The sequence below is a fragment of the Miniopterus natalensis genome, chromosome 2 (genome assembly GCF_054644295.1).
Source record: "Miniopterus natalensis isolate mMinNat1 chromosome 2, mMinNat1.hap1, whole genome shotgun sequence".
Lineage (NCBI taxonomy): Eukaryota > Metazoa > Chordata > Mammalia > Chiroptera > Miniopteridae > Miniopterus > Miniopterus natalensis.
The window spans coordinates 180,698,779-180,720,865 of record NC_142082.1 but is presented as its reverse complement, the minus strand read 5'-3'; the positions used below and the strand labels follow the sequence as shown (position 1 = coordinate 180,720,865).

Sequence of the window (22,087 nt, the reverse complement as noted above, 5' to 3'; positions counted from 1 at the left end):
TAATTTACAAATGTGTAAGTGTATTATTTTTTCTAATTAAGCAAAAATAAAATTTAGTTTTCAAAATGTGTACATAAAAATATTTAAAAATTAAAATATTTACAATGACGATCTTTATAAACTTCAAAAAGATTTAATCTTATATTGCAACAACTTTTATAAAAATCCAAGCATTGAGAGTACCATTTGTTACAAAAGATAATTGATCATTAAGTCATTCACTCACTAATTGGATATTGAATGTCAAGTGATAAACAATATACAGGAAGACTATGATTTCTGCTCTCAAAGTATGTGTACACTAGTTAAGAGAAAAGACTAATATTTATGAAAGAATAAGAGGGCAAATGATTAGTCAGTAGTGTGGTCTTGGACTGCAGGGCTCCAAAACTGGGAGAGGCAAGCGTAACCCGCAGGACGGCTTGTGCAAAGTTTAGAAGCTGTGATTTGCAAAGAAGAGACCAACCGGAACTGTTCACAGCGCGGGGTACTGAGAAATGAGAGCTTTTTTTCCGCCCTTCATTTTACGTTTCTTAAACCACAGAACTGCTTCTTTGAATAAACAAAGATGATATCATCTAGGAGCAAATTTTCTATATTCTGCAAGGCCATTTAAGATATAGCTTCTTGCTCACGGGCTAGAGCATAGGCCCTGGGACTGAAGGGTCTGGGGTTTGATTCAGGTTAAGGCACATACGTGGGCTGGGGCCCCAGTCCATGAGGGAGGCAACCTATCAATGTGTCTCACATGGATATTTCTGTCTCTGTCTCTGTCTCTCTCTCCCTTGGACTCTCTCTTTTAAAAAAAAAAAAAAGAGGAGGAAATATGCTCTCTTATATAATAAAAAGTCCAGAGGTCAACTAGCTCCATAGTTAATTCAGCAACCCTATAATGTCATCATGGACCCAGGTTCTTTCTCTCCACTTTCCCATCCTCAGTGTGCTGGTTTTGTTTCTCCAGAAGTTCCACTCATGGTCGAAAGATGGCTATAGCAATTCTACCTTCACATCCTAACATGACAACACCTAGAAAAAGATGAAGCATTCCTTTCAGAGCAAGGAAACAGCTCTCATGCAACTCGTGGGTTAGCTGGTGGGTTTAAGATGGCTTCACCCATGTATCTTGGGTCTTGGCAGGGATCATTGCAAGGCTAGGACTTCTCTGTCATCATTCAGTAGTCTAGCCTGAGATTCTTTATGTGGCAACTGGGTTCCAAAAGGGCAAGTGCTTATCAAGCCTCTACTTGCCTCATGCTTTGCTAATGCCCTATTGGCCAAAGCAAGTCAGGCACTAAGCCCAGAGTCATTGTGGGAGGCGATTACACAGGCTTTTGTATACCAGGAGGCATGGTTCCTTGGAGGTCATCAGTATGAGCGTCTTCTATGTTGGGACCTTTGGGGTAGGAAGAGTTTATCTTCAAGAGCTTAGGATATGGTCAGGGATATGAGACACAAACTTTTGGGAAGTAAAATAGCAACACAAGATTTAAATACAGTGGTACCTCAGTTTTCAAATGTGTCCATTGACGAACATTTCGATTTACGAACGCCGTAAACCCTGAAGGAAATGCTTTGGTTTTCGAACATGCCTCGGAATTCAAACATGCCACGTGGCTTCCGCTGAGGGCAAGATCATGAGGCCTAGCTGTCAGCTGCGGATCCCTCAGTTTTCGAATGTTTCAAAACTCAAACGGGCTTCCAGAACACATCACATTCGAAAACCGAGGTACCACTGTATTTAATATTTTTAAGACTAAGTCTGAATGCAGGCAAAGAGACAGGTTCAGCTTGGGAAGGCTAGTTGGATTTTCCTCAAAAGGTCTCATATGGTGTGAATGGTCCATGCCTCAGGGTCAGGCCTTCAGCCTTGGTCTTCAATATGTTTAGCCCCCCAGTATTGATTAATTTCTAGAAAGATGCCTTAGTGTGACTAACTACACAAGGAGAGTATAACTGGACACCAGTAACACTGAGGAATAAAATACACTGTCAAGCAGACCAGATGTAAAGAGTGATCTAACAACCAGTTTCTCAGTAAGCAAGTTCATGTGAAGCTCAAATTGCATTTATTCTCATTCATTCATATTTTAAATGTATCATGAAGTATTTAAGATAAAAAGGTATAACAATAATACAATCAATTCTTGAGAAATGAAACATTACCAATAAATTGAAAATCCCCGAATATCATCTAGGATTGAATCTCTTTCCTTTCTTACTGAATTATTCATTTTTCTGAATTTGTTGTCAAACAGTTCCATGCATATCTTTATTTTTACTGGTATCTCACTTACAGATGAGGATATAAGCTCATAGCACAGGCCTGGAACACAGTGAGCATGAGCATGCAGCATCTGTCAGTTCTTAGGTATTTTTTTAAGAGTATTTTTTGCTCACAGCAAAATTGGGTGGAAAGTACAGAGTTTCCATATATCCTCTGCCTCCACACATGCACAGCTTCCCCCACTATCAACATCCCATTGGTTCAATCAATGAAACTACATTGACACATAATCACCCAAAGTCCATAGTTTACATTAGGGTTCACTCTTGGTGGTGTACAGTCTATGTGTTTGGAAAATGTATAATGACATGTATCTACCATTATGATACCATACAAAATAGTTTTCACTGCCCTAAAAATCCTCTGTGCTCTACCTGCCTTCCTCCCTTCAACTCCTGATAACCATTGATCTTTTCACTGTCTCCATAGCTTTGCTTTTTCCAGAATGTCATATAGTTGGAATCACACAATAGGTAGCCTTTTCAGATTGGCTCCTTTCACTTAGTAACAATGCATTTAAGGTTCCTCCATGTCTTTTCATGGCTTAATAGCTAATTTCTTTTTAACGCTAAATAATATTTCATTGTCTGGATGTACCACAGTTTATCCATTCACTGACTAAAGGATATTTTGATTGCTTCCGAGTTTTGGCAATTATGAATAAAGCTGCTATAACCATCCTTCTGCAAGTGTTTGCGTGGACATAAGTTTTCAAATCTTTTGGTAAATGCCAATGAGTGTGATTGGTGGATGGGATGGCATGGTAAGGTATGCTTAGGTTTTCAAAAAGAGGATGAAGAAAAGCATATTTTAATTTTTACCAACGGTCTTGCCTGTTACTGATGAAATTCCTAGGTTCTCTGACAGTCCAACTTAATGAAAATCTTCCTCTGTATTTAGAAAAACATAATAAGCTTCAACTATCATTTGCAGAGAAACACAGAGATATATCAAGAATGAGAAATGCATGCTATGGATTCACTTTATAATCAGAAATTTATCGGCCAGAGGAAGACTAAAAGTTTAATTTTTTTGGAGGGCAAAAAAATGGCAGAAATATATGGTTACATACTGTGAAAAGCTTTATGAAGACAAAGTAGTTATGACATGCTGTAAAAAAAGGATCTGATCTAGTAGCTAAATATGAATTTTTTCCCCTGGCAAAATGTAGGGAGGATTTCACTGGGTCTACCTTACTTTATAAATTATTTATTATTACATAGAGAGCCTCAGATTTAATTACTCAGCATATATGATAGGCAAACCTGTCCAGAAAACTCTTTCAGTGCCTATACAATGTAAATCCCAGTAGGAGCTTAATTGTTGGCCAATTCCTACAAGACTCATCCTTGACTCTTCTTTCATACTCCAACCATCAGCAAATCATTAGCTCACTTTTCACTCAGACCATTTCTCCCTTACTGGTTGCTATTAACCTGCACTAAGCCCCACCATCTTTTGCCTGGATTACTACACCAGCCTCCTAATGAATTAATCTGCCTGTTTGTGCCCTAGCTTACTCTCAATTTATTTCCCATACTGCAGCCATAGGGGTCCTTTTATTACGTCAACCTGCTTAAAACCTTATAGAGATTTCCAATTTACTGAAAGGAAAAAACAAAGTCCTTACGGTAGCCAAGGAGCCCTTCATAATCTGGCTCTCTCCTGTTTTTCCTCCTTGTCCTAATCCGGCCACATTGTGCCTCAGGGCCTTGGCACTTGCTCCTTCCTCTATGTCAGTAAGGCTAACTCCTTCACTTCAGGTCTCTGCTCAAGTGTCACTTCAGCCATTCCCAGGACACCCTATGTAACACTATGTCACCAGCAGACACTCCATCCCTTTTCCCTGCTTTTTTTTTCTTTTAGTTAGCCACCCCGACATAAACCCTTGTCCATCTCCCCCGCTGTAACTCCATGAGTGCTGGAACTCACTTGCTCACTGCTACGCCCCAGTTCCCGGCACAGCGCTGGCCCTTTGGGCATCCAACACTCGTCCAATGAATCCAATCACTCATCTGCGCCCGTGGCCCAGGAGACATCTGGCCGGCTTGTCACGGAGCTCCTTTCCTCATGCTGCTCTCGTAATAACTTTAGATTAAACACTTAACAGAGTAAGAGACATCAGTCAGCCCCCACAATCAGGGGCCTCAGTCTCCCCACTTGCACCCAACTACAGAAATAAGAGCTCGACAATTCTGTGGCTGTATCTGGCCAAGCGGGGGAGGCTTTCAAGTGCAGTCCGAGGGAGAAGGAAGCCGGAGGGAAAGGGAAGCCAGCCTGGAGGGAACTGAGACCGCGGCCCGGGCGGGTTAGAAACAGGACATCCCTCCACCCTGCGCGTGTGTGAGACCAGCTTGCAAACCGCTCCCCTCGGGAGAGCGCGAAGGGCCGGAGATGGTCCGTCCGAAGCAGCCCGCGGGCCGGCCTACCGGCGGCCGAGGCGGCTCGGAGGCAGCGCCATTTGGAGGCGGCCGAGGGACCCTGGCGGCCGCCTTAAGAGGGGCTCCACCCACATCAGGTTCTTTGTTCGTCGCTGCGCTCGGCCGCGGGCAGTGTAAACATTCCCCTGACGACCTGAGCTTCGGCGTGACCCTAGTGCAGCGGAAAGTGCTTTAACCCAGCTGGGCCGTCGCTGCCCGACCGCCGCCGGAAAGAACGGACGGGGCGCCTCCGTCGTGGCTGCCGGCGACAGCTCGGCGAGAGGCAGCCGAAAGGAAATGGCGCCGGGAGGCGCGGCAGTCTCGGCAGGCCCAGGGCCGCGGGGCGGTGCAGGAGCGCCAGCCAGGGACCCTGAAGGCCCTCCGGGGCTTCTGGCACCCGAGTCCCCGAAGCCTGACGACTTTATGTGGAGGGCTGCTATTGTCTCTGCACAACAACTTGCAAACGGAGGCCCGGCTTCCTTCCCGCGGTCGAACCCGGCAAAAGCCTCTATTCTTCAAACAGAATGTGTTACGCACACTGCGCATCTTCGCAACAGTGGGCCGGCTAACGACGCAAAGAATGTTACGTCGCACCGGAGGCTCTTCCCCCACCTCCCCACCCCCACCCCCGTTCTAGTTCAGGCGGCGCGAGAACGCTACGCCCACTCCGTATTTTGTTTTCCGGCTACCGACCGCAAAATGCGTCCATCTCCGCAACTGACGTAAAATGCTTCCAAGAATATCCGTAGTACTCCACGAAGCCCGGGGGCTATTCCGACACGTTGTTTACGTATCGTCTCCGACGTACGTAGCATTGAGCCGGAGCAGTCTCAGCGCCGGCCGCCATTTTGTGCAGTCGCCGGGAAGGAAGGAGACGCCTAAACCGCGGCGCTGCCGGGTTTGAGCGTAGCCAAACCTACCCACTGACTTTATAACCCCGATTCTCTGTGTTTTGCTCCCGTCTCCGACGAGAGAGGCGGCGACGGTGGCGTCTGCGACGGGAGACAGCGCGTCGGAGCGAGAGAGCGCCGCGCCTGCCGCCGCCCCAACAGCGGAGGCGCCGCCGCCATCGGTCGTCACCAGACCGGAGCCTCAGGCCCTCCCGAGCCCGGCCATCCGTGCCCCGCTCCCAGATCTCTACCCATTTGGGACCATGCGCGGAGGCGGCTTTGGGGACCGGGACCGGGATCGTGACCGTGGAGGGTAAGGGGGGAGGAAACGAGGGAAGGCCTTGTGTGTCCGTGGGGGTGGGGTGGTTGCCTCCCTGGGAGACCGCAGCCTGCGGTCTAGCGGGAGACTTTGAGAGGAACTGCAGGCCTGTGAGCAACGCTCCCGACTCCGGGAAGCGAGGCATTCGAACATAGCGATTTGGTGCACGGGCCTCTGGGTGGGCCTGGGCCCGGGGTCGCTGATGACCTGGCAAAGGGGCGGTGGCTTGGCGGCGCCCCAACTCCTTGCGGACGCCGTCGTGGCGCGGCCCGGCCCCAGCCTCAGCCCCGCGGGGAACGGGAGCGGCGGCCTGGCCGTCGCAGACCCTGCGCGGGCCTCGCCTCGCTTCCCGGCTTTCGAGCCCGACCCATTTGGGCAAGTCATTTGATCTCTCCGGGCCTCGGCGTTCATCTGTGCGACACGGATGTTCTCGTTGAGGACAGAATGAGATCTCGAAGTTCAGCCTAGGAAAATCTTAACGCGAAATGGCTTCCCTTGTGCTATCTGTCGCCAGAGATAACTGTTAACGGAACTGGAAACCTGGTCTGAAACTAGAGGCTAAAAAGGCTGCCTTCTAGTTTTCAAGAATCACCATTAGTCGTATTTAAGTAATCGGAAGGACTCACATTGGAATATAAAGCAATGGAATTGCCATCTAGGTGGCCGTGTTTTCGAAGGGAGGGTTGGGGGAGAGGGAGCTTTGCAGGTTTTTTTTTTACTTTTCCATATTTTGGCCTTATTTTCTATAATTGGACTGGAGCATTAGCTTCTCGGCCTAGCTAGAAAGTTTTCCATGTAGTAAGGCCACGGCTACCGGGTTGGAAGTTAACAGGGTAAAAACCAAAATCCTCCCAGATAACCGAAATTCAAATCTTACTGTTGACTAAACAAAAAGGTAGCGTAAGAGATAAATCCATGCTGATTTGTGCTTTTTCTTTTTTGTAATAAAAGTTGCCTTTACTTTGCATTGTTCTCGGGAATTGAAATATTGCATGTAATTGTCTCTCTGTGGTAGGTGTGCTGTTAATTGTTTTCTCCAAACTTGTCTTTTGTGGTTCCAATACACAAGGGTCAGATCTACTAGTCACAAGCACCTCAGTTATCACTTAATTTACAAAATAAAAACGGATTCTTTTTATTTATACGTTGTTAGGAAGGAAAATATATTTTATCTGAGTTTGGAGGACCAGAAGTGGACCGTTTTCTGTGTGTTTCACAGTATAGCTAAACGTGGAAGTGAATTGCAGTACAACCGCTTAGGAAAAAGAACATTACCTACTAAAGTTAAATGGTCCAATAATTCCTCTCAAGCTTTATACCCTAAACTCTAAGGTCTAGAGAAGCCCTTGTACATGCTCCAGTATTCATCTACGAAGATGTTTACACCAGCATCATTCACGAAAATACTGGAAACAACTCAAATGTCTGGATAAATTGTGGGTATTCATACAGTAGAATATAACAGTAAAAAAGCCAAGTTGTGGTAAGACAATGCATGTAAGGATACCTACAAATATGATAAGACTATAAAAAGCAAGGGATTTTTAAAAATTCGGGATAGTTATGATAGGGGTGGTAAATTTGAAATAGGTATATAGAAGCTACCAACGTACAGGTCATATCCATTTCTTTACCATGGGTGTTTGACTTAATAGTTCATTGCATCATATACATGCTTTAATAATAAAAACTTGAAAAGGGGAAAAAGTGAATTACTGATCCATATTTAGTTTATCCCATATCAACTCTTCAGTATCAGCATTTTTTTAAAAAGCTTTAAAAATTATTCAAGCGAAGTGACACTCGAAGTCTGTACTCTAACTACATTTACTATGAAAAAATTGTTTTGTTTTGAATTGCTATTTTGTCCGTAACTGTTACAGAGCTGAGATGGATTATTTTGAAAAGGGAATGAGTGAAGTTAGTGTACATGTACAGTCCAAAGTATGCATTGTTCATTTAAACTAGCATGATTTTGCATGTTAGTATATAAATCTTCAAAGCTGCATTTAGTGTAAAGCCAAATTAAACTTTGTGCTCAGTAAAGCATTTAATGAGCAGCATAGTATGCCACGGGAATTAGGACACATGCATCTTTAAAGGGTAGTACCAATGTGCTAAGAAATTATGGAAGAGTAAAAGGCTCTCTTGAATATATATATATTGAAATCAGCATTACTTTTAAAGGTGGAAGACAGCATCCTTTAAAGAACTGCATGTTTCAAATTGTATCTTGGATAATTTGCCAATGCAATAGGAAGAAAGGAAAACTGAAAAAAGGGCTACTTTTTCATAAATCTTAAAAAGGAACCTTACTTTGAAAAGTTCTGTTTTCTTAGATCGTTTAAGGTCTGGGCAGCTTTGGGATGCAGCAGCAGCATTGAAATGGCACCTTCTAAGAACCATGTAAATTTATATGAACTATACTGACAGTCTAAAAATTGGTCTTTGGTCATTTTTACTTTCTTTACAAGACTCACTTCAGTATCTTTTCCATAATCTAAAATGATGTTGGTTGATACATTTATAAGTGAGGGGGAGAGGTGGTTTTGGTGGGGTCAATATTGAGCTTTGGACCTGAGGGCATACTGAAAATGTCAAGGATATTATATTTTTGATATATGTATCTGTATGCAGTATGCTTTTCCTGTTTTGGTTCCTAATTTCTCTTACTAGTTGAGCAGTAGCATAAATGAAATTGAATCAGTTCTGCCTATCAGTAATCCCAAGAAAATTTCTTGTCATCAATTAAATTGGCTTGTATTTAGAGAAATGTCTAGCTAGGTCTTTAAGCCAGAGTTTTAAGAATGGTTTGAAATCCAGGAAATTAAGGTCCTTTAAAATAGTACAACTACTGCCTGTCAAGTATAAAGTGGAACCATCTGCAAGTTCATGATTTGAGTGGGTTAGGATGGAAAAGGGAAATTAAGTTCAGTATAGTGTTGTCAGGAGTGAGGAAATAGAATGGAAACATGCTGTAGACCATCTCAGTATTAGGGCTCTTCTAGGAGAACATTTCAGGTTCTGCTGGTGATCATATTTGTGTTCCAGCTGAACTTGTCCATTGTGAAAGATAAAGCGAAATCAGAGGTCTTAAACCTGAGTTTTAAAAACCTTAGATAAGACTTACTTGTGGTTTCTTGGCTAAAGTTATGGTTCAGTTAATAGTACTGCTTAGCTTTTTTAGGGGTCCTAGTAGTTTTCCTTAGCAGATCAGCGGACAAAGGAGTGATTGCCACTATATAAAGGGGTAAAGGGGTCTAGGAAGTTATTCCAACTATGGGGCTACTCTCTTAAAGTATATTTTTCTACCTGTCACAGTCTTGCCCTTAAGCTTAAATTAATGTCTTCCATTACCTAATTGTGTGAATATCAATTACATAAGAGTAGAGACTTCTTTTTTATTCACTTGAGTGTCTTGACCACTTAAAACAGTACCTGGTATATAGTTGATACCCAGGAAGTATTTGTCGAATGCTGAATTGTACTGACTGCTTACTATACCAGATACTGTTTTAAGCACTTTACATATACTCATTTCATCTTTTTTCTTTTTAAATCTTCAACTGGAGGATACTTTTTCCATTGCTTTTCAAAGAGAGAGAAATATCAATGTAGAGACACATCAATTGGTTGCTTCCTGCACATGCCCTGACCAGCATCCGGGACTGAGCCTGCAACAAATACTTGCCCTTGGTCAGATTTGAACCCATGACCCTTCAGTCCTCCAGCTGCACTCTGACCACTGATCAGAACTAGCTAGGGCTACTCATCTTATCTTTACAACGATTTCTGAAGTAGGTGATAATATTATTTCTACTTTGCATAAGAAATTGCTCAAAATCATACTGTTAGTGGCAGAATTAAAATTCAAACCTTTTTGGATTCCAGAATCTGGTTGTAATCCTCATGATATATTAAGAGTTTTTATTTTTCACCTAGTGTAACCATACCTGTAACAGTATTGTTGGATAATAAAGTTGTATGAACTTCTCCATACCTTCAAATAAGAAAATACTAATAGCTAAAATTTTTGCTATTTCTAGATTTGGAGCAAGAGGAGGTGGTGGCCTTCCCCCGAAGAAATTTGGTAATCCTGGGGAGCGTTTACGTAAAAAGAAGTGGGATTTGAGTGAGCTGCCCAAGTTTGAGAAGAACTTTTATGTGGAACATCCAGAAGTGGCAAGGCTGACTCCGGTGAGGGGGGGGTGGTGTTTATTTATTTACCTTTTTAATACACAGTAATGAACCAAGTAGACATAGCCAGAATTTACACATACAGTGCTATTGCTGTTACATGTTTTACTCTAGTGCTGTGGTACTTCAATTCTTAACACTGCTAGTACTCATAAGAGGAACCAGTTTAAATACATACCTCATGTTTTGATTGCTTGGTTCTCATTTGTTGTTTATGCTTCCAGTCAATTTGTCATATGGTTTTAACTCTATGAGGTCATGTATTTTCATCTATGAAGTAAGTTAAATAAGTTTAAAATACTGTCATTGTGTACTCCTGGTTTTTTAACCTCATTATTTTGCACTCTACTTGTTCAGAAGAAAGTATAGTGGAAAGAACACTTGGTCCCAAGTTCTACATTTTCTCCCTCTTCATAGTTCTGACCTTGCACAAGCTACTTAACATGTCTGAGGATCTGTTTTCTCTGTGAATAATGGAACTCTTACCACCTGCTTTATTGACTCACAAAGTTGGGAGGCTCCTCGCACGTTTTCCATTTTAATTTTGGATTGGATAATAATTGTTCAACTGACTTGCTACATATGGTTTTTTGCATGTTTAAAATAACCTTTTTACTAATTTGTCTTCCTTCATTTTCTCCCATAGTATGAGGTTGATGAACTACGCCGTAAGAAGGAGATTACAGTGAGAGGGGGAGATGTTTGTCCTAAACCTGTGTTTGCCTTCCATCATGCGAACTTCCCACGTAAGCGTTCTCACCAGGATCTTCATTGTTAATTTGGGCTGAATGATAAAAATGGGTAATAGATCTTTTTAAAGGTTCTGAACTATACTCAGGATTTTGTTGAAAACCCAAGTAGAATACCTTTCACAAAGGTAATTATGTAAATTTTTTTACTTTTAAAAACTTACTCGAGGCTAGAAGTAAATAATATATTGTTGCATAAGATTTTTTTTTATGCTCATCTGTTTTAGAACTTTTTTTTTTTTTTTGAGTGTTTCCTCTTCCCCAGGGCAGTGATTTTCAACCTTTTTCATCTCATGGCACACACAAACTAATTATTCAAACTTTGTGGCACACCAAAAAATACATTTTTTGCCAAGCTCACCAAAAAATAAGTAGAATTTTGATTCATTCACACTGGATGGTTATTATTGTGTTGGCTATTGCCATTTTTTATTTAACAATCTAAGGGAACAGAGTTCAGTGCCCCTGACTAGATACTCAGGTATTGCATGTTTTAAAAATTCTTGCTGCGTACTCATTGAAAATCACTGCCCTAGGGGTTTTGCCTCTATCTTTTAGAAAACAGCAGAATGGAATTGCTTTCTAGCTGGATATAATTTGAATTTGGTTAACAGTAAGTGACTACCATGTGCCAGTGCCCTGTTAGATACTTGAGTGCAGTGGTTTTCAGGTTTTTGAAGGGAAGGGTAAATGGCTATTGGAGCAGTCCTCTGAGAGGTAGTCAGAGATTTAGTAACTAAAGAAAAAAACCACACTTTTCATGGAGAGGTAAAGCTGGGCAAATCCTGCCAAAAATAGTTTTTTAGAATTCTGGCTGTGTTCTTAGCTTTACTTAAAAGCAGTAATACTCTCTTACAGAATACGTAATGGACGTGTTGATGGATCAGCATTTCACAGAACCAACTCCAATTCAGTGCCAGGGATTTCCATTGGCTCTTAGTGGCCGTGATATGGTGGGCATTGCCCAGACTGGCTCTGGGAAGACATTAGCGGTATGTACCAGCATGGGAAGATTTTTAACATTTTGGTAACTTATTTTGCTATTCTAATTATCCATATATATTCCTCAGTTCTTTATAAAATTTTAATTCATGTTGTATAAGTAATATTTTAGCTTTATTACCTATATGAAATAGATGGAAACATTTCATGTTTAAATTCACATTGCATGTATTTGTCACAGTTGTGAGTACTCTTTTTCATTTTCCTAGTTAGTCATAATCAATTATTGTGATAATTTATAACTGTTAAGATAATGACTTAATTTTCTTATAAGATTGTCATTGTTTTTTCCCTTCAGTATTTGCTGCCTGCAATTGTTCATATTAACCACCAGCCATACTTGGAAAGGGGAGATGGTCCAATCGTAAGTGTGTTTCCGTTTGCTTAGAATTCTAAGAATAACTGCAGTTTAAGGATTACTGTGTTTTAGGCACTGTGCTTTACATACTTTTTCAGATTTCACTGTCAACTCTATCTTTCATTTCTGGAAGTGGTATTATCCCCATCTTACTAATAAATTTTAGTGCAATTAAATGACTTACCTAAGGTCATACAGCTGTTAAATAACTGAGCTTGAATTGGAATCAGTATTACTGTTAACCACTATGCATACTACCTTCATATGCATTAATTCAAGTGCAGTTCTTAATTGCTCAGTGATTCTCTGGGGGATACAAAAGAAGTGTGAAGTACCAAATTAGACAGGAGAAAAATAATTAGATGGCCTTTTGTACTTGTTTTAAAACTTGGGATATGTGTTTTGTTTCAGTGTCTAGTTCTGGCTCCCACGAGAGAGCTTGCCCAGCAGGTACAGCAGGTGGCCGATGACTATGGCAAGTGTTCAAGATTGAAGAGTACTTGCATTTATGGAGGTGCTCCTAAAGGTCCCCAGATTCGAGACTTGGAGCGAGGTAATTTTTTAAAATTAGCTTATAAGAATTATCTCATTTTGCCAATTTCTGTGAATGACATTTAAGAGGAAAATAATGGGTTCTTGTGAAAAAATTCAGTATTACAGCAGCTTAAAAATTTCTCAGGTATGGTTAAAATGCTACTTTCAGAATGTTCATCATGGCTAGAGACTTATACTCTGTGAAGATTTGATGATTATGTGTAAGTTCTTACATCGTGCTTTCCCAAGTGCTGTATTAAAATGTAGTTAGTTCTCTGCAGCATGGAGTTCAACCACCAGAGCCAGTGCTTCTTAGTGTGACGAGGCTTGGACAGTGTGTAAAGATTCTTAATTGTCTTGGTCAGATGACACAGTCGGTGCATCATGCCGTACACCAAAAGGTTTCAGGTTTAATCCCCAGTTGGGGCGCTTACAGAGGCAACCAACCAGTGTTTCTCACATTGATGTTTCTCCCTAGTCTCCTCTCTGAAAATCAATTTTTAAAAACCCAGTTGCATCCTTGGGTGAGGATATTTTTACAAAAAGTTCTTAGTTGCTAGATTTTCGGTTTTGTTTTACAGGTGTTGAGATCTGTATAGCTACTCCTGGCCGCCTGATAGATTTCCTGGAATCAGGAAAGACAAATCTTCGCCGATGTACTTACCTTGTGCTGGATGAGGCTGACAGAATGCTTGATATGGGGTTTGAACCCCAGATCCGTAAAATTGTTGACCAAATCAGGGTATGTAAAGCTGGTAGTATGCTCTAAATAATACCCTTTGCCTGTTGCAGTTCCTTAGCCTAAAAGAAATCCTTTCCTTTCTTTACAGCCTGATAGGCAGACATTGATGTGGAGTGCAACCTGGCCAAAAGAAGTAAGACAGCTTGCAGAGGACTTCCTTCGTGATTATACCCAGATCAATGTAGGCAATCTGGAGTTGAGTGCCAACCACAACATCCTCCAGATTGTGGATGTCTGCATGGAAAGTGAAAAAGACCACAAGTATGAATGATTTCACTGTTTTGATAATGCTCATAAACCTTTCCTTAATAATCCTCCAAAATTAAGGCATTGGAGAAACTACCTTTTTTGGGGTCTGAAAACACTAAAAGCATTGCTACCTTTCCAACAATCCATCTTTCATATCATTTATCAGAACATTGTGGTTAAAGACAAAGGATTCTGGATCCTTGGATTTAAATTCCAGCTCTGATAATTACCAGCTGTATAGAAAAGTAATGTGAAAAGATAGTGCTGTGGGGAGTTGATGTTGCAGATACAGCTTCTGCATAATGTGTAGGACTCTGAATGGTTGCATTGTTGCTGGTCTTGTTTTCAGATTGATCCAGCTCATGGAGGAAATAATGGCTGAAAAGGAAAATAAGACAATAATATTTGTAGAGACAAAAAGACGCTGTGATGACCTCACTCGAAGGATGCGCAGAGATGGGTGAGTGCAGCACTGAAGGAATTGGTTAGTTTCAGGTTTCATAGTTCAGTGGGTATTTCTAAATTGGTATTGTGAATGTTGTATAATGTTTTAATAATGGCCAATAATGCCTTTGCTTCTTAAATGGACAGTAATACATTTGTGTAGTCTATGACAAACCTTCATAATTCCATATGGCTGCACTTCTTTTTAAAGCTTGGTTTTCCTCCTTCGTTAAAATAGATTTCTAAAATGTTGGTCACTTCTTACAGTTGGCCAGCTATGTGTATCCATGGAGACAAGAGTCAACCAGAAAGAGATTGGGTACTTAATGGTGAGTTCACAACTAAGCATTGTTCATACTCTATTTCAGGGATTGACACACTTTCTATAAAAGGACCAGGCAGTAAATATTTTAGGCTTTGCAGGCTGTATAGTGGTTTGTGTCACAACTGTTCAATTCTGCTGTTGTAGCACAAAAATGGTCATGGACAGTATGTAGAGAAACAGCGTGGCTGTGTCCAACAAGACTTTATTTGTAAAAGTAGGCATTGTGTCAGATTTGACCTGCAAGCTGGAGTTTGCCTAGCATTGCTTTAGTTAATGGAATATATTGGGGGCATTTTTGGCATATCTCTGTTGTCCTTTAAGGTCAGTAATGCTGGCTCTTTACACTTTTTCGCAAACCACGCCACCCTTTAAGTAATAAGTTCTTGTCTTTTTTTTAAATTTTTTTTTTAATGTCTTGATTTCAGAGAGAGGAAGGGAAAGGGAGAGAGCTAGAAACAGCAATGATGAAAGAGAGTCATTGACAGGCTGCCTCCTACACGCCCCCTGCGGGGATCGAGCCCAAAACCCGATCATATTCCCTGATCGGAAATCAAACTGTGACCTCCTGGATCCTAGGTTGATGTTCAACCGCTGAGCCACGCCAGTGGGACATAAGTTCTTGCCTTTATGGATATGCTTAGCAGCCCAGAAGCTTTCCAAACCTCGTATTTTTTTGGATTTTTATGGAGGTTTTGTGTAGGCATGATTGATCATTGACTCAAATCTCCAGCCTCTCTCCCCTTCTCCAAGGATGGGCTGGGGGGGGGGGTGGAGGTGGGGGGGGAGAGTTCCAAGCTTCTAATCATGGCGGGGGGGGGTGGTGGTGGTGGTGGTGGTGGTGGTGGTGGTGGTGGTGGTGGTGGTGGTGGTGGGTGGGTGGGTGTGTGGGTGTGTGTGTGTGTGTGTGTGTGTGTGTGTGTGCGCGCGCGCGCGCCATCCCTTATTAGAGGTACCTTTTTGTCTATTGCTGCTCTGGCTCATCTGCTAAAAGAGAATATAATAAAGATTTTCAAAAGAGTTACTATTTCCCTTAAATTTAAAAGACCTTGGCATGCTCTGATACCATTACTTGAAATTTTACTTTGGTGTGGTAAAGGCTAGGAATGTTTACTTGGTCATTTTTTTTAAAGATATACCACTTAGCCTTGCATAGCTTGGTTTTCATAGTATCGCTCTTGTTTTGCAGAGTTCCGTTCTGGAAAGGCTCCCATCCTCATTGCCACAGATGTAGCCTCCCGTGGGCTAGGTTTGTATAGATAGGTGTCTCTGTCCATGGTATACGTATCTTTTGGTTTAAAAATTTGTTTGTCATTTCAAATTAGAGTTCTACATATGTGTGTTTAGGTAAATATTTAAAAGAGAAGAATACAAAGTGTGTTTTTGTTTTCTTGTTTTACCCCCCCACAATTTTTTTTAACCTTGACATTTTTTTTTTATTTTTTTTTCAAAGTCTCTTCCTGCTCCTAACAGACAGACTTTGGTCTGCAGCAAGGCCTAGGCATGACTGTTCATACAGTTAGAGGGAGAGGAGACCTTCAGTTAAACAGCTCAACTTCTATTACCTGTCTTGATAGAATGAGCCTGATTGCACCTAGCTGTTAGGAACTAGTTTTTCAGTTACTCTTTTCTTTATACCAGTCTGTGCTATATATAGAGAGAGGTCCAATGCCATGAATGCTCAGACAATATATTCTTGCAATTTAATAAGTCTATAGACACGGTATCATTCTGCAAATAAGTCTGCATTGCCCAACTTTATTTACTGAAGTAAAATTATCATGGGTACTCATTCATCCCCTCTACCCATACTCATGTCATCAAAATGCTATCTTCCAATTCAAAATCTTAATTTGAGGCTGGTAGTGTTCTAGAGTTTTTGACTTATGATTTAAGATATACAGAGATACTTTGTTGTACTTAAGCCTATTCTAAGCTTAAACAGGGGTAAGTCAAAACTTATATTTAAAAAGGTGATATTTCTATCACAGAGATCTTTAAATTATTGACAGGTACTTAATTTCTTGCCCAGTAAGATGAGAAGTACCATATTTTCTTATATTTGACATAAAGAGAGCAACTATTCAGACAACTGGAGTACAAATGTAACGAAGACTACATTGCACTCATCATTCCCTCCTTCAGAGGTGGTGACCTGCAGCCATGGCTGAAAACTGTCTCTGCCCTCTGAGGTCATGTCTGGATCTGTGCAGTTAGAACTTGGGCCTGTTGGGAGAAGAGGCTGAGGCCTGAAAGCAGTTTACATAAAAGCTTTCAGTGATGGTGGTTTTTAAACAGGCTTGCTATGTGCTGGTAGCTTCTTTGTGCATCTTGCCTAGACAATTAAAAATATTTGTTCCATGGCCCCCTGCATTTCTAAACCCAATCAATTGGCTACCATTAGAATAACTTAAGACTCTTCATCCCACCCCCACTCATCCAAGTGCGGGGAGAGGGAAGATACCCGAGTCTGTTTCTTGTTACTCAACATCAGTGCTTGTTTTGGGCCCCTTTGTTTGCTGCCTTGTAAAAATCAAAAGGAGGGGGAAAACCCACCAAAATGGCAGAATGCTGACCAAGGTCCTACAAGATCCTGGAAAGTGAAGGCTTCTACCTCATAGACAGGGGTGCAATTTTCAGCTGAGTCACCAGGCCTTTTTTCACTTCCTGTCGAGCGATGGCCTCTTAAATGTTCCCTTCAGGTAAGTTCTTTTGATTCCCGTAATGTTATAATAGTCACCCTTAGGAAATCACTATTACTCCCTTTCCACTGGGATATTTTTGATTTTTCCATTTTTTTTGTTTAAACTACATGCTGTTAAGCTAAAAGTATTGAATTTATTTTGTTTTGTTTTTTAACAGAAGCTTTGATATCAGCTGCAGATCACTCAGTACATGGCTGAGGCAAATCTACATTGGCCCGAAGCAGCTCTAGATGAGCCTATTGGCTAGTCTGTCCCTCCCAATTAGTGATTGGAGATTCAGGCCATGTTACAGGGCTTGTCAGACAAAAAGTTGTTACCCTAGGCAGCTGGCCAAAACATTAACTTTTCAATTTCTCACCCTGCTACAGCATCTTCTCTAAAGGCAGCAAGATAATACTGTGGCCGTGCACAAGTAACATCAGGGCAGGCTTGACTGGAGAAAATCAAATTCTGCGCTTGCTCTTACGTGTCCTCAGCCAGCTCTGTGTGCACACACAGGACACCTTTCTAGTATGAAGAACTTGCACCATGTCTGCCCCTATTGAGCCCCTCCAGAAATACTCCCAAGTATTAGTATCTGAACCGTTGACTTCGGTCCCTAGTGCTTTCTGCTAGGAAAGCACACGTCTGGACATCCAGTGCAGTGGTTCAGCTTGCTCTGCTGCCCATGGTCATACACAATGGGATTGACTAAGGAGCATTATCCAATCTCTGAAGATGTGATCATGGAACATAATTTCCCATCCCCCCATCTCACATCCATCCTGGCCCTGTAAATTTTTGTTTTTCCTTTATTGCATCAACGACCCTAGCCGGAGACTCACGCTGCCCCCTGTGATGACTGCCTTCTCGTCTTTCTGGTGTGATTTCAGGACTTTAGGGGTCAGTAAAGACTGAGGAGCCTTTATTGTAATAAGAAACAGACATAATGCCCCTTTCTTCGCAGGCCCGTTAACAATAGCTGATTTTTTTTTTTTTTTTTTTTTTTAATCTTCACCCCTTTCCCCCTGAAATTAATCCAGTCTGGGCAATAGATGCAGTCTGACCCTTTGGATGTAACTTATATTTTTTTATTAATTATTTTTTTCTACAATCACCCCAATTATCCTTGGGGGAGGCGTTGGAGGACCTGAAATTTTTACCCGAACCCAGGTTCTCCGGCGCTTGGCAACCAAATGGGGCTACAGAGAAGCATCTAAGCCAGTTCACAGAGCGAGCGTGTGTGGGGACTTCTCACTGCCACGGACCCTTGATGCATGCTCCCCGCGCTCCAGTGGTCCCGTGTCAGAAGGCGGAGTTTTCGAAAGGAGGCCGCCAAAAATAAAAGGCAAAGAGACGGGATCGGCTGCAGCGGTTTCCCAAAGGAGGAGGGAGCGTGCATCGGTCTGGTAACAAACAGAGAATGTTTTTTAATTCTTTATATCACAAAAATCTGTGTTTTATCTAGGATATTTTCTGAATATTCTTTGTAAAATGCAGATTTTTTTCCACAAAACATTAGGATTCTTTGTTATATTCTTAAATTTGTTTGTTTAAGTAGGTAAAAAAGATACATTTAGCTGAAAGCATTACACTAACATTTACATACTTTAAGCATTAGGAGGTTATTCAACCCTATTCCCAGCAGTGGACAGAACATTAAACTTGTGTCTCAAGGTTTCATGGTTTTTCCCACACTCTTTGGCTATTTAATTTCCCAGGTTATATAGACAATCTGATCATTGAAGCAAGTACTGAGTTAAAATAACCTTGAGTTGAGCAAAAGTCTTCATTTGGCAGAGCTGGGCTTGGTAGTACAGTGAAATTTTAGTGTAATGTGCTCTTGTAATTGAAAGGGGAGAGATAATTTGGATGTTCTGCAAAGGAAATTAGATGTGTACTTGGGCTCTGGATGGTTTTTTAAAATATAAGAGCAAAATTTAAATGTTTTGATTAAGTCTCCTTAAAATGTAGTAATAAAGTATATGGAGTTTCTTTTTTCATTTTGCTCTGTGACTGGTTTAAAGGTAAGTTTGTTATATTTCTGGTAGATCTTGCCAGGCTTCTCCCAACAGAGTAGAAGTGATTTGGCCATATAACGTAACGGTGCTACCGCTTTCTTCGTTCCAGTTTTGGAAAGGATAGAGCTGGAATTGGGTATAACTCCTGTCAGTATATTGGTTAAAATACAGAAGAGGCAGGAGTTTGGCTGGTTGGATGGGATTCCCTTAGGATTTTACAGCTGATAAAGATGCACTTCCTATGCATGTCCCAGGAATCATTAATCCTCTTTTACTCTGTTGGGATGAGTCTTTTTTTGTTCCTGTTCAGAGTGGTCACTAACTTAATCTTCTCTCCTCTTGCTGTCATCTGCATTTGTGCTTTCCACCTGTTGTTGGCATGTCCTTTACCTTCTCTTTCCCTGCCACGTCAACCTACACACTGACTCGTCGTTGGCTTTGAAGATGTGGAAGATGTCAAGTTTGTGATCAACTATGACTATCCAAACAGCTCAGAGGATTATGTGCACCGCATTGGCCGAACAGCCCGTAGCACCAACAAGGGCACCGCCTACACCTTCTTCACCCCAGGAAACCTCAAGCAGGCCAGAGAGTTGATCAAAGTGCTGGAAGAAGCCAATCAGGCTATCAACCCCAAGCTGATGCAGCTGGTGGACCACAGAGGAGGCGGCGGAGGAGGGGGTAAGGGTAAGTCCTGGAGTTTTCCAGGTACTGCCAAGGTATCTCTTTGTATTCATTGTGCCTTATTTTTTAATTCTGTGTAGGCTTTTATTAAGTATGTTGCTTAGTAACAAAGGACAGTGCTTAATGGTTTTCATAATCTCTTCTGAGTAAGACAATGTGATTGTCTTACTTTTGCAGCATATTATTTCCGTAGATAATGTAAAACTGACCTTTGTATTTTGAAGTACATGGTGCATATTCAAAATTAAGCTGAATTATGGTTACTTTAATACCTAATTTTACACCATTTTATGGTAGTAGAACAGGCACAGCTATTAGATCTAAAAATTAGTTGCAAAATACACTAGGATCTACACCTCCTGACTACCATTTTGGTATTTCCTTTTCTCCAACTTACTGCATGCATGTTTAAGCTCTACAGTGGAATTACCTGAGAGGTTTTATATATACAGGTTTTTTGGGTTTAGAATTGAGCTAGGAGCGTGAACATTTTTCCTTAAAGCTTGTGGGAGGATTCTGAGGCAGTTAGGACCACAAAGCAACACCTGTGTACCACTTGCACTAGTAGGTCTTTCACGATGTTGTGAGTTTAGCCGCTTGTCTTTTTTTTTTTTTTTTTTTAAAGCCTATGCTAAATCACATACCTCTTAGCCAAGACAGGTCCTAAGTGGGTAGGAAGTTGAGTATCCTTTATGTTTACCATTCTTTTGAATAAGTTCTGTTAAAGGTTCAAATTATAGGTATGTTTTTTGATCGAGAAAGAACATTGAATACTTTTGTACCTAGTAGAATATTTACATATGGCTGGTTATGTTTGCATCATAAGTCTGGCATTAAAAATTCATCGTATCCTTTGTCAGGAGGTCGTTCTCGATACCGGACCACTTCTTCAGCCAATAATCCCAATCTGATGTATCAGGATGAGTGTGACCGGAGGCTTCGAGGAGTCAAAGATGGTGGCCGGAGAGACTCTGCAAGCTATCGGGATCGTAGTGAAACCGATAGAGCTGGTTACGCTAATGGCAGTGGCTATGGAAGTCCAAATTCTGCCTTTGGAGCACAAGCAGGCCAATACACCTATGGTCAAGGCACCTATGGTGCAGCTGCTTATGGCACCAGTGGCTATACAGCCCAGGAATATGCCGCTGGCACTTACGGGGCTAGTAGCACCACCTCAACTGGGAGAAGTTCACAGAGCTCTAGCCAGCAGTTTAGTGGGATAGGCCGGTCTGGGCAGCAACCACAGCCACTGATGTCACAACAGTTTGCACAGCCTCCCGGAGCTACCAGTATGATAGGTTACATGGGGCAGACTGCCTACCAATACCCCCCTCCTCCCCCTCCCCCTCCCCCTTCACGTAAATGAAACCACTCGAGTGGTAGTGACTTGTGCAGACTTACTACATTTAAAGGAACGCTGTCTTTCCCTTTTTTTCTGTTCCCCCCCTCTTTTTTAATTTCCCTCCCCAACCATTGTGGTTTGTCTTTTATGCAGATTAGTTAGAATTCACTGCCAGGTTTCTTCTTCCCGCCAAATTGATCCAGTCTGTAATAATAGATTTTGTAAAAAATATATATATAGCCGACTGGCAGAGGTTTTTCTCTCCCCGATTTCTTGCATGTTGAGGATATTTGAGCTATTTTTCATCTTTAAAGGAAAAGCAAGGTATTAGGCCCCATGGGGGAGCCCTTTCGTTGTCCTGAGTTGGGAGTGGGTGGGGAGGGTAAAGGGTTGGACTCTGCAGAAGAAGATGGCATCTGTGCTTTCAGTTGCTCTCATTACTGAGTTAGAAAACCAAGGGAGTTCCCTGCACATTTTCTATAATGCTTTTCTAATGTTTCCCAAGCTGGAACAGGCCTGATGAGTTTTTAAGACAGTGCTTTGCCATTGTTGTTTTGGCTGATTAGCTTTTTGAGTGCATTCGCAGTTTTGAAAAATTCCTTATTGGTTTTCTTTACACTCTGCCCTCCCCCTTCCCAGTGACTGAAAAATAATCATTTTAGTGTCAGGTTAGAAATTGAATTGCCAAGTTTGAGTATTTTAAATTGAAAACCCCAAGTGTTTATTGCAATGGTTAAATGTAGCATCTCAGCATCTGGGTGGAAGCTGCCTATTTTTCTTCCCCGTACAAACAGGGACCATCTGTGAAATTCATTTTTCAATAGGACAGCTGTGAGCAGAATGAAC

The 22,087-nt window shown here is 41.6% G+C and overlaps 1 protein-coding gene across 1 annotated transcript; it reads left to right on the top strand.

Annotated features, from left to right (window-relative positions):
* Positions 1-5,617: 5,617 nt before the first annotated feature.
* On the top strand, positions 5,618-21,356 carry DDX17 (DEAD-box helicase 17). Its single transcript, XM_016205278.2, has 13 exons — positions 5,618-5,907; positions 9,960-10,110; positions 10,757-10,856; positions 11,718-11,851; positions 12,160-12,225; positions 12,631-12,772; positions 13,335-13,495; positions 13,584-13,756; positions 14,094-14,204; positions 14,456-14,517; positions 15,700-15,759; positions 19,660-19,902; positions 20,760-21,356. Exons 1-13 carry the CDS (start codon positions 5,858-5,860, stop codon positions 21,263-21,265), a joined length of 1,959 nt encoding a protein of 652 aa, XP_016060764.2. The 5' UTR covers positions 5,618-5,857; the 3' UTR covers positions 21,266-21,356.
* Positions 21,357-22,087: the final 731 nt, after the last annotated feature.